Source organism: Episyrphus balteatus, chromosome 3, assembly GCF_945859705.1.
Source record: "Episyrphus balteatus chromosome 3, idEpiBalt1.1, whole genome shotgun sequence".
NCBI classification, from domain to species: domain Eukaryota; kingdom Metazoa; phylum Arthropoda; class Insecta; order Diptera; family Syrphidae; genus Episyrphus; species Episyrphus balteatus.
In genome coordinates, this window is record NC_079136.1 from 74254797 (window position 1) to 74268253 (window position 13457).

The following is a 13457-nucleotide window of genomic DNA, read 5'->3' on the forward strand; positions in this document are numbered from 1 at the left end:
CAATTAATACGATTTTATCGAGTTTTAAAAACTTGCTTTTAACTAAAAAAGTCAGAAATTTAGAAAAAGTGCTAATTTTTGAATAGGTACATTTAAGTTGTTTCTTGACAAAAAAAAATTAAAATTGCATATTATCAAAGGATTTTACCTCTACTTTATTTCATTAGTACAAAGTTTGGACGTCCCGGCTACATACACAAAATGCCCCTTGATTTAGTAAGAAAAAATAAAATTGTCAATTTTTTAACTTTTTTTTCTTTGATTTTAGGTTAGAATTTTAGTCAAAAATAATTTTTAAAATTTATTAACCATCTTAACTTGACAGAAAATTTAATTTGCTATGAAAAGTGTCTTTGAACCATTTCAAAATCAGGCTTGGTTTTCGAGTTAAATCAAAAAAACTGAAAACCGACCAGTGTTGCCGTTTTCTCAGAAATGCACCAACGGATTTAGTAGCACTTTTGGCTGGAGTATTCTTGTATGCCAAGGAATCATAATCGCCAATAAAAAGTCTTGAACGAATTTGTTCTATTTTTGCTCTGGAGCTCGGGTCTATTAAATAGACTATAAAATGAATGAAAATGCTAAGAAAAAACAAATTAAGTTCAAATACAAAAACTTAAACTCTATTTATAAAACAAAACAAACAAAAAAATATTTCGAATTAAATTAGAAGATTACGGCCTTTCTTTTTTGGAATTCATGAATAACAGCCTTCGTTTTTCAAAGTTCAAGTTTCAAATGTTTCTGTCCTGTTGAAAAAAGAAATGTTTAATATGGGGAGAAGTGCGCGTTCTTACCCACAAATGGACTGCCCGATTTTACCCACAAAGGTACTTTTTTTTTCTATTTACCAAATTTATAATAAAATACAACAAAATCTAACAAATTTTTGACTTTAATCAAATATTAATATGCACAATTCCAAAATATGTACTACTCTCAGTATATAATGCTCCCACGCCGAAGCTACACACTTTTCCCGCACAACTTTTTTTTTTTTTTTTTGAGCCGGGTTTTTTCAACCCGCTTTTAAAATAAAATGGAGCTGAGCACATAATCGCGAAGGTCATCACTTATTGACGTCTTACTAAGCGCTGATTTCCTCATTTTTCGTTTTAGTTTTTTTTGGACACAATTCGAGAAATAAGCACTGCGCGCTCTGACCCACTGAGCGATCTTACCCCAAATGACTCTATGCAATCTGTTGTCTGCCAACTTTAATTTTGAGCTTTATATGGTTTTCGGTGGGTTAAATAACGTGAGTTTTCCAATTATTGTGAATAGACTAAATTGATACTATTTCACATTAGCTGCGTTCCTTTGTAGGCATTTATCTACTGCTTGATTCTTAAAGTCTTAATGTTGCTTTCAACTACTATTATGCAATTGAAAAAGTAGTTCAAAGCAGCTTTAAGTACTAAGCCCCTATTATAAATATTAGACTGATTAAAAAAAAAAGAAATTACAGAGCTTTTTAAACCGTTCTTATATTTAATAAATATAAGAACTGATGCTCTGTAATTTTTTTTTTATCTGAAAATCCTAAACTCCGCCATGCGATTAGTAGAACTCAAGTTATAAGATGTTTAAGCGATTATGTTTTGGGGGTTTTTGTGTTAAATTTTTTGTTTATTTATTTGATAACCCTGATATGGTTAGGTAAAAAAAGCTTTGGGCATGGGATGGATATTTCAACTTCTTCTAAAAAGAGTTGGTCTACGGAAGGTTCGTCGTAATTGGCATTGGTTAAATTCTGCTAAACAATTTGGTTGATGTTCTTGAAGGCATCAGGTCCGGGCTTTATTGACTGCTGTCTATTCTGCAAATATGTGTTGTAATCAGGTCCAGCTATAAATCACTTTTAGGCGTTTTCTTAACCGTTGTCTGTGTGCATATGTATAATACAGTACCTGGACTTATTGTTAGGCCCTTTATTTTGCACCTTTATTTTGCTTTTTACACGTGATTAGTTTTGTAATTTTGAGGTTGTTATCATTCTGCCACTCAACATGAAGCGTTTTCACAAGCTACTTTGAACTGTTAAAAGCTTTTTTTGCAACCTTTCCTTTCAGAAGCTCCAAAAGACTTTTTTTTATGGAACTCAAGTCCGGAAAACTACCAGTCTGGTTCAATACTTACATTTTTTCATTGAAGAGTAATATATGGCACTCGAACATTATGGCAATATTGCATAGGTAAATATAGAAGCTTCGAGCTTCAAAGACTAATTCCGAACTCATAGAATCAAAACGATACTAAGTTTTTTTTGTGTTGGTCCTGCGGTTTGGTCTTTTTCACGATTTAAAAAGGATTTAATTCTTTCTCTGAGATAGCAGAATAACCCATTATAAGTGGGGGCTTTTTGATTACTGAAATAACGTGTTGTAACCTAATTTTTCATCTTAATAGGTTTGTAAAACTGATTCGTGCATTAAATAAACCTAGATGCAAAATGTTTTTTGAGTGAATTTTTTGATTTTATAAACAATAATAAAAGTTTTTAACATTACCCTATTAAAATTTCTACGGTAAATTACGTAGCCGTTTTTAATTAACGGAGGTGTCGTCTTTAGATTTTGAGAGGAAGATCTCTCCTAAAGTGATACACGCAAGTGGAAGGGGACCTTAATCAACTTCGCATACGAATTGACTGGACAAGCTTATTGATTGAGGCCCAAATCCACAATGGATTGTAGACACCTTATGGCACTGGTCACCCGAAGATAGTAAGAGGAAGATACTAAAAATAAAAGGAATTTAACAATGAAACTGACAAACTTAAAAGGAAAAACTACAATGTCAAAAATAGCATTAGCAATAATTATATAATTTCACAGTATTTTGCTCTTCTCTATAATGCTAGATTTGACATTAATAATGCAGTTATGGCAATTATGGTTCTGAATACAATTAATATAAGCAAAATAGCCATAAATGCATTTCGTTCAAAATTAAAACAAACCAACTATTTTTAATAAACACAAAAAAGGGTTTTCAATGCATTTTTTTTTTTAAACATTTTAGCGGCACTGTTTTATTTTAAATATATCTATGTATTTGTATAAATACAAGTGAGAATAGTTTTCAAAATTTCAATACAAAATAACATAGCTTTTATGTGGATTTGTCCGGTTTTATTTTCCAAAGATATTCAAAACCCTTTATATCAAAACAACTATATTTTAATGATTGCAGTTGCAATCACTTTATTAATAACTCGAATAAGTGTTTGTGTATAACATGATATGCATATTTTTTATTGCTCATTAACTATACTTTACCGGTACAAAATTTTATTTGTAATAAAACTAGTTTTCTACTGACAGTTAATTTATAAGCCTCCACACGTACAATTTTGCACATTTTTTTTTTTTATTTCCATTCAAAGTGGAATGCGATCATTTCCAGAGACGAAAATATATAGTTGCTAAAGCAAGGCAAAACAAAACACTACTTCTAGGAAATATTATAACCCCCTACATTTGGTGTTGTTTTTTTAAATATCTCGAAATATCTTAAGCACAGTGTTGCCAGAAACGCTGATTTGTCGCATTTTTTCCATTTTTAAGTGCAGTTTCCTGCAGTTTCATCTAAATTTCAAAATTTTTTTGCAATAAGTTTGGAGATTCAGCAAAAATGTATTGGGTTACTATTTTTATTTCTCGATACCATAGCAAAAAAATACTGCATATAGCGTCCTATTCAGTAACAGAGGTTTCGTTTGTGGTGGGTATTTAGCCCAATTTGTCTCATTCTCCGTTGACATGTCATTTTTTACTAATTGGAGTTTTCCCGAAATTCCAAAACAGCTAACTCCTTTTTAAAAATTACAGAAAATATTTTTGTTTGGGATTAAATTTTTCATTATTTTAAAATTTTCCCCTGTATATATAAATTATTTAAAGTAGGCGAGACCGATCACGAGAAAGTTGAAAAACCCGTTTAATGTAAAGTTAAGGTATCCTCAAAAACATTGATCCAAGAATGATAGAACTTTTTTTAAAGATTCACCACACAAACTATCACTTTTTATTATTAAATTTTTCATTATTTTAAAATTTTCCCCTGTATATATAAATTATTTAAAATAGGCGAGACCGATCACGAGAAAGTTGAAAAAAACCCGTTTAATGTAAAGTTAAGGTATCCTAAAAAACATTGATCCAAGAATGATAGAACTTTTTTTTAAAGATTCACCACACAAACTGTCACTTTTTTTGAGTCCCGTAAATTTTTTTCTGCATAATGCCTAGCTTCAAAGATTGTTCTCGAAATTGAAAATGGCGATCTATTTAATTTTTTGAAATAAGTTCATCTGGTTGTTGATGTAGCGATTTCCCGTATTGGAAACTTATTTTCTAGCAACACTGTGTTTAGGATATTACGATAGAAGAAGAAACTAAGAAAATTTTATTTTTTTTGGCTTAGTCCTCTTATATTTATTAATACAAAATTTTTCTTGTGCAAGTAAGTAAATAAAACCTGCGTTGTTTTTTAGACCCAAATAAAAATAAATTTTAACAAAAAAAAAATTCAACGCAGTTTGTGACTTGTAAAAATACTTTTTTTGGACCATAATTGTGTTTTGTATACAAAATAGATATCGTGAATAAAGCACAATGGTACCATTTTTTTTTAAAGAGTTAAAGAGAAAGCTTTATATTTATGTTCTTCAAACCCAATCTTTCGGTTCAAATTTTTTTTATTTCTGCTTTTTTATTCAGTGGCAAAGAATAAACAAAATAATATAGTTAATAGTTCTTTTATGGAACAATTACTATAGACTGAGTTCATAATTGTAAGGTTTTGTTGCCATGTTATACCTAAAGTATGGATTTCAAAAAATATTTATGAACACAATTACAGCAGCATGAATGCAGTCGTTATACTTTCATTAAAATGAGTTCATAAATGTTTTCATGTGTAAAACATTTTAACAAATTTTTCAGAAACATAAATTTATCATACATACACACTTTTTTCATAAATTCAATAAACAATATTTTGGGAAATGATTCATGGGCTGTTTTAAGAAAAAGAAAAAACCTTAAAAAATTTCAATTAACTATGTTATATCTATTATTGTTTAAAAATAATAGATTTTGATTTTTTTTAAACTTTTTTTTTTAAATTTTAATGTAAAATATAAAAATATATATATATAAATGTAAGCAAGAAAAGAGAAACCCATTACCGCCTCGCAATTCCAAATTTTTCTTAGGTCCTGGAACCTCTAAGGAACAATCGGAACAAATATTTGAACAAAAAATAAATAAATACGGGCGTTAATGGGGCTAAGTACACACGAATAAGATCTTCCAACGAATTTTCATGAATTTTCCACCAAACATGTAAAAATCCAATTTGATCTGTCAAAAATGACAGAAACAAAAAATTGACAGCCAATTTTCTAAAAAAAAAAATGGCTATTGGATGAAGATCTTCCAACAACATTGCCCTAATGATTTCACAAATACTTCATTTCTAAAAAAATCGTCTCCCTCTGAGTCTACCAATTTGTTGTTTTCTAAAATCTTCCAACAGTGCAAACAGACAATTTTTAATTGGAAGACAAAAAGTTGTCGGCAATTGTCAGCCGATTTTCTACCAATGATTTGTCTAATGTTTTTAATAAAATCATCCAACCGTATAAAAAGACATTTGATAGAAAATTGGCAGATTATTGGTTGCTATATACATAAATCAAATAAACTTCTTTTGAAGGAATTATTATTGGATGTGAATGGATTAAGCAAACTCTAAAAATTCAAAAAATGTGACTTTATTTTGCATGGATCTATGCGGTTTAAGTTAAGATATAAGAAACTGACAAATCTGTTAAAAATACCAAAAAACGTTTTATATTCTATTTATGTATCTAGCTATTATATATCAAATTTTATGAAGACATGGATTCAATATTAATACTTTATAAACCCTGCGTTTTGTTTACAATTGGCACCATTTTTTAACCTCCCTCACAAAAACACCAATACATTTCCCTTTAACTATATATTTTAATATAATGCTAAAATAGTTATTTTTTATGAAAAATAAATACGAAATAATGTCAAAATTCTGCAATAAAAAAAAAACGAAGAAATAGCATAATAAAAGGTCTAAAAGTGTGTTTTACTAATTTCAAACTTTTGGACTTTGTTTTACAAATTTTTGAAATTTTTATTCATACCTAAATCCAAGATCGAAAACCTTTAAACGCTTATTCTGTCCGCCATTTTGAATAAAAAGAAGTTGGCAAATTTTTCTTATTCCTCATGTATGCTACATGTATGCGTCAGTGTACCAAATTTCATGACTTTTCGCCAAGAAATGGCCGTGCAAATGATTTTTGACGCCAGAAATTACCAAAGGCACCAATGTGCGGGGTGATACAAATTCCAATAAAATAAATAAATTTCTGTGTCAAAAAATCCCAATAAAAATGGCCGCTCGGCAAAGGAAGTTTTACTCATAGGTACATAACTAGCCAAAAGAAGTATAATTAAGATTCAAAGGTCTTAAAGAGGATGCACGAAGTAAGAAGTAAGTAAGAAGGCCTTTCCAAAATAAAACAGATAAACTTGTTTCTTAAAATGTCCATGAATCAGTTTAAAGTACATTTGTGTACGAATAAGGAAACACTCGGAATGTATCAAAAACAAAAGTACAAAAACAAAGGTACAAATAAGATTGTTTACAAATATTATATAATTCATAAGAGCAAAAGAACAATCGCTCTTCTGCAATTTTCCTGCAAGTTAAGCAACATAATACAAAATCACATGACTGCTAGATAGTATATCCCCTGTTAGTTCAGTCAATAGGAAAAATCTGTAAAAAAAAGTTGTGGCCTCGGCAAGGTTTGCATGCAGCATTAAAAAGGGGTTTATTCTGAGGACAAATCTCAGTTTGTGTAATATTTGGTCCGCCATTTTGAAAAAAAACGCATAATTGACAATATCTCGAAAACGACTTGTTTCGCAGAAAACTTGCAAGGACCTTTCTAATTCTAAATCAATTGAAATTGGAAATCTTCTATACTGTATCCAAACTTTGCTGACGTCACAGTTTTATATTGATCTTCTATATTTGACTCCTCATTGACTGAACTATGTTTGTCTTTTTTTATTTTTTCGAACTCAAATGTTGCGCAACTCAAGCAAATAGTAATTTGCTTACAATTATGAGTGCAAGTACGCAGGGCTGCCTTACAGTTATAAACTCAGTCATACTTATTTTGAAAACATAAACATCAACATAAAAATGAAACTTATAGTTATATAACATATTTTGTGTATTTTGTTATTTTTTTTTTTCAATAAAATTAAATAATTCATTGTGCTGTTATCAATAAATACTATTAAATGTTTTACTTTTTTTTTATTTCTTATTTGATTGTAAAAATTCCAATCCACAATTTAAAGATCTAATTCGTTTTGCTTGTACATATTTGTGTTCTCTACTTTTTTTTAATACATTGGTATCTTTTCTATATTTTCTAAAATCATTTCGATTGAATTTACTATTTAAGTATGTTTTTTTTTTATTATTATATTTTTTAGTTTATTATTATTTTTTTGTCTATAAATTATTTTTCCATTTTATATTGTGTTCTTGGAAAAAGTGATACATTGCCAAAATGATTTCAATGTTTTATTTTGTTTTATGTGAGATTCACAACTTTTGCATTTATATTATATTTCCTTTCACAACTTTTATACTTAAAAAAATACAACAGTTTTATTTAATTTAAAGCATTTAAACTTGTTGCTTATTTATAATAATTGTTTATAATTTTGTTTTACATTGTAAAGGTGTGTTTTCATATGTTTGATTTCATTTTTTTTTTTTTTTTTATAAAACTAATTTTAAATTACTTGTTTTTTTTTTTTTTAATTTGTAAAGCTAATAATACTTGTTAATATAAGCGTAGTTATTATGATCCCGTTGTTTGCTAGAATTATTCCTGATGAAGATGATATCCTGTTGAATTTTTCAGTATCATCGCATGCACCTGTCGACAAAGTAATATATTCTTAAGTTAATGATATGAATACATATAACTAAAGTAATTGTTAGTATTTGCGAAATTGCAGGCAAAATGAGTATTTATTAAATCAATAGAATTTGAATGTTCTAATATTTTTGCAGTTTTTCTAAATGAAAAACACTTTTTGAAAAAGCACCTACAAAACAAACACTCTTAAGAAATGACCACACCCGAAAGGTATGCGGTAGCGGTATGGGTAACTGTATGAAAAAAAGTTCCATTACTGCAGGCTCTAGCCATAATGGCGCCCGGGGAAAAATATGAAAATGCGCTTTAACCTTCAAATTAATATTATGATTTATGAATGTTTATTTTTTTTATTTATATTATTTTATAACTATTTTTTATTTATATTAGAAGAATGTGTTTACTGAGATATTTATTGTACATATTATAAATGCATTTATAATAATGATAAAAGACACTCTCACTTTATTTTTTATTAAAAGTTAGTATTTAATCTAATGTTAGTTTTAAGCACTTTTATTAAATAAAGTTAAATTAGTTGAGCAGAGATCTCAAGTCCTTTGATTCCGAAATTTCACCTTTTATTAAAAACATTTCAGTGGTGATGAGGAAAATTAATCCCATGGTTGATATGCGCAAGTTTTATAAATAAAGTTAGAATTCTGTTTCAACGATAGGAATGGATCAGACCTAATATTTTTATTATTAGAAATAAGTGAACTACATTTAATAAAATAAATATTTAAAAAAATTACGGATGCTCGAAAACTTTTTATGCTCACATGGGGTGAAGATTTTACTTTATGAACACGAAGATTGGATGACTTACTTTTGTTAAATATAACTGATCCAAATTTTGAAAAGGACTTTACTCAAGTATTTAAAATAAATAGAATACCTTAAATTACATTTCGCTAAAAAGAACAATTTAATGGAGAGCTTTTATTTTTTTAAGAGATAGCAGAACCAGAGTGAAAATATAAGTGACTCATTAGTTGAATTAAAATAAATGACAAATGCGTACGAATTTGAGTCATTTTGTGGGTAGGGCACTATTTAGGCAATTTGTGTGTGGTCTAAGTGACTCAAAAATTCAAAATAGGCTTTTAAATAAAACTGGTCTAAAAAAATTATGCAAAAGCATCAGAAATTATTCTAATGTATGGAAATGAGCACCAAAAACATTAATATAATGAGTAGTTAGATGTACTAATGTTAATTACGAGTATATAACAAATCAGCAACGAAGAAGCAACAACAACCAAGAACCGAAGAAGTGCAAGTAGGTCTAGTTTTTCTCACCATGGAGAGGGTCGAAATTCACCACTGACTCTGCCTCATGGTCAAAGGCAGAATGAGCAGCAATATCAGCAGCGAACAGCACATGCCTCGCGGGATAAAAACAGATCAATAGAAAGAGTGTTTAATGTTTTTATTGTAAAAAAAATTAACACTATGCTTAATTTTGTTATAAGAAAAAGAGGAGATTTTCAAATAATGTAAATAAATAGATGGTTGTGAAATAAATTCCTTTTGTTAAATTTATATTGCTATACTTAAATTCTTTGCAATATGGTGGAAGAAGACATTTTTTGAAATTACGGAGTTGAGATCAAAAAAGGGATAATTTTGGCAAAAGAATTAAAATCAATAAGTAAAATTTGAGTGAAAAAATATATAATTAATGTACTTAATGTACAATAAGTGAATTAAGTGAATTGATTTAATTCTAATTTTGTTGTCTGTTTAGAAGTGATAGTCAAATACATTTTTTTTCGATAGAATTTCATTATACAAACAGAGACTTAGGAAGGAAGGGGAAAAATAGCATTTCGCAAAAGAAAGAATTTCCTATATAATTAACATGATTGGATTTTCCATAGAAAATTACTTAACTTGAGAATTATAATTTTTAAAGAAATTTGTTTTATGTTTACCTGCCCAGCTGCGGACTTTCGGCAGATATTCATTCCAGAAAGCACATCTAGATGCCATCGGCCCACGTCCTAGTTTTTCGGTTTTCTTGTTATTTTCATCCTCGGCCCCGAAAATATAATAGACTGGATCTTCCTTACTGTAGAGTGGCCAATCTTCACCATCTACTGATGGGTTCCTGCAAGACAAAAACAACAACAAAAAATTACGAAGTTACACTACACCAATGAAATCGCTACCATGTCAGTAGTTTCTCATAAAGAATTTCACGATGATCATCTTTCTAATTTTTATCAAGTTTAAATATGGTTTGATTTTGATTATTTGTAACCAAAAAGTTATTCAAGGTAGGTTCAATATCAAAACAAAAATATCTATACCATATTCAGAATACATTACGTATACATTACATATGTTGAAAGGGTATATCGAAATAACAAATATGATTTTATGTTCTCTATAAACCATTCTTGGAACTCAACTCAGGTTTGAGGAATGAAGTTGAAAAATGCACTCGAAACTTTATAATTTAAGTGCATATTTAGGAGTTTGATCAGCTTCAAGTCATTGCGAATTTACTTCGAAGATGGTTCAAAAAAATTTTAATAGAAAGAACTTGTTGATAGTTGGTTTTGTATTTAGGATCTGACAAAGATATGGTCTTAATACTAATACCTACTCTTTGAAAGAAGAAAACAATAAAACCATTAGCGGCCGATTTCTTGACAAAGTTCTAAAATCAATTTAAATCTATTACTTTTAGCTCTAGGTTTTTCCTAAGTTCTAATTTTTATAACTCGAGCGTTTCTTCACATCATTAGAACTGTCATATATTTTTTAGTTCAAGAACTAGAACTCTGTCAAGAAATCGGCCGTTAGAATCATAAAGACTTATTCAGTCGATCTTTTGAATGCTTTTTTTCGATTTAAAAGTTTAAATATATGCAGAAAAATACTGGGATATAGGATCTATTTGAGATATAAACTAGTGTAATAGTCTTTTTTAGTTTTTTTTCAATGATTCTACTTCACTGATAAGATTATATCGTATTTATTTATGTTTGTGATATTTATGTTGGCACTTTATTAATGTTATTGCTGAAAAGGTAAGTTTGATTACTTACATAGATTAAACATCACAAACCTTAGAATCAATAAAACAAAATCTCAAGCGAAATAACGTAGGTAGTAATAATAATCATAGCCGACTGCTGTCATTATAATGAATTAACAAGATTATAATAAACATGAAGCATAGGTACTAGCTATACTCTTCTCTACAACACCAATTTAAAACAAAATATGTAAAAAATGCAACAATATATTCTCCAAACATCACACATGGAAATTATTTTATTTAAAAAAAATGTATCTCTAAGACATCAAAATTAAAATAAATTTTAACAAGAATTACCAATCCGTTCATTAATAAAAAAATAAATTGCAAAACAGGTTAAAAAAATACTTTTAAATAATAATAATCATATTCACTTCTAACAAAAATAATAGCAGCAACAATTCGAATTCACTCAAACATTAGGTAAAAAAATTGTTTTTCACTGCATTATTTTGAACTTTTAGTGTGAACGCAACCTTAAACCAATGACCAAAGTGTCGATGTCAAACGTTAACTTATGACTAAAATCCGAGTTCGTGACGGTAGTTTTCAGGACGTTAATGCCAATTTTTGGGTCATAATTCTCGTCTCCATAGAAAGACAGCTGATAATCTAATGGGTAAGAGTTAGAATGAAAACCGGCTCACTCCATTTAAATACATTTTACAGGAATACAAAAAAACTACATATGCTTTTTTGAATTAATATTTATCCGCCTGATTCGTTTGTCCAAGGTTAGTCGAGGACAACTAGGATTTTTTTTCGTTAGCCCACCCTTAGTTCAAAAATTATGACAAAAAAATAGTGATGTAATTTGTTGGAATTACCATGGTTAACTGAGAAAAAGGGTAAAAACAATTTTACAATTTTAACACTAAAAAACAAAAAACAAATTTTGATTTTTAAGAGGTTGTTTATTTGAAAATAGTAGGTATTTTACTGTCATAATTTTTAAACAAAGGATAGGCTAAAGACAAAAAAGTTGGGCTACCCTGGACAAACGAACCACAGTGCAAAACTAACAATTTTTACACTGAAAAAAAAAAAAATATTTTTTGTGATTTTTTAGTTGAAAACAAAATTATTCTATTATAATTTTAAAACTAAGGTGGGTTAGCGAAAAAAATATTGGGGTATCCTGAACTAACCCTGGACAAATGAACCAGGTGGATAGCCTCATTTTTGTCACATTCCTTAAAAAACACACAGTTACAATTTTAACCTTTTGCTACTATGTATATCTAATAAGAAAACGAAAATATAAACTTCTCCGCTAGGATAAATAGTTTTGGAGATATACCTAGATCAATTCACTTTTCTTAAAATGACATAGGTATTTCAACAAAGGGGTTAGACATTTACTCTTCTTTCGAAAAAAATCGTTCGTTCTTTCCTTTACTGTAAATGAGAAACATCACCAATATGAAAATATATGTAGGTACATCCATCAACTCCTAAAAAATAAAAAAAAAACCTTTAATCACTATTACTCAACCAGAATATTTTACATAAAAAAAATAAAAGAAATGGGTCTAGCATGGGTACTCCATGAGCGGGCAATTGGTAGATCCAATAATATCGATTTCGATTGGACAAAGGACATATCTACAAACAAAAGGTATTCAATATACGTGGACGATATCCTTAGTAGTTATTTTATTTGAACATATCCATTTAATAAAATTAGATATGCTCGAAAAAACTAATTTAAAACACAAAAATGATAAAATAAAATTCGCAAACATAAACATAAGAGAGATAACAACAAACGCAAACATACAAAGATTGCAGCAAACCAATAACAACTGAAATCAATAAACACTGATACTCACTCACATCATCCATACACCCGAGAAACGGCAGCTTACTTTATCGAAAGATCATTGACAAAACCCATGAGCACAGAAAATTACTAAAACGAAATCAACATAATAAAATATAAAGCAATACAAAATGGGTATAGCATATAAACAATAGATAAAATCTATACAAATTTTGTCTCATCTTTTTCATAAAAAGCTCATAAAAGTGCCCATACACACACCACACTTGTGTGCGCTACGGTGTGCTATGAAGACGTTGTGAGTTGTGACATTCCGTAACGGTGCATCGATTATACTAAAAGTGCAGTACACAACGTTAAAAACATTGAAAACAAAAACTAAAAACTAAAAAAATTGCTTCCCACCGAAAAATCGGTCGAGAAACCAGCCCCAAACTTCTCACAGCACACATTTATTTACATTGACACCAATACGCGTACAAGTGTTGTGTGTTGTGATCAATTTATATTCCGAATAAAGTTTTTTATGGAAAGAAAAATTTGACAAATTTTCAGAAGAACTGAAAATTTTAAGGAAAATAAGTGTTTTTTTGCATACAAAG

At 28.9% G+C, this 13457-nt stretch overlaps 1 protein-coding gene across 4 annotated transcripts in view; it reads right to left on the bottom strand.

The window, feature by feature from the left end:
• Positions 1-13457, bottom strand: part of LOC129913031 (acetylcholinesterase) — a 44445-nt gene that overhangs the window by 3775 nt on the left and 27213 nt on the right. For 2 of the 4 annotated variants that reach the window (XM_055991372.1, XM_055991373.1), the window contains 2 exons: positions 9958-10133; positions 7301-8017 (listed from right to left, as the gene is read on the bottom strand). In XM_055991372.1, coding sequence (XP_055847347.1) covers positions 7896-8017; positions 9958-10133 — 298 coding nt within the window. In that variant the 3' untranslated portion in view covers positions 7301-7895. Of the gene's footprint in view, positions 1-7300; positions 8018-9322; positions 9409-9957; positions 10134-13457 lie in introns of those variants that run through there. The other 2 variants (XM_055991374.1, XM_055991375.1) reach the window with 2 other exon arrangements.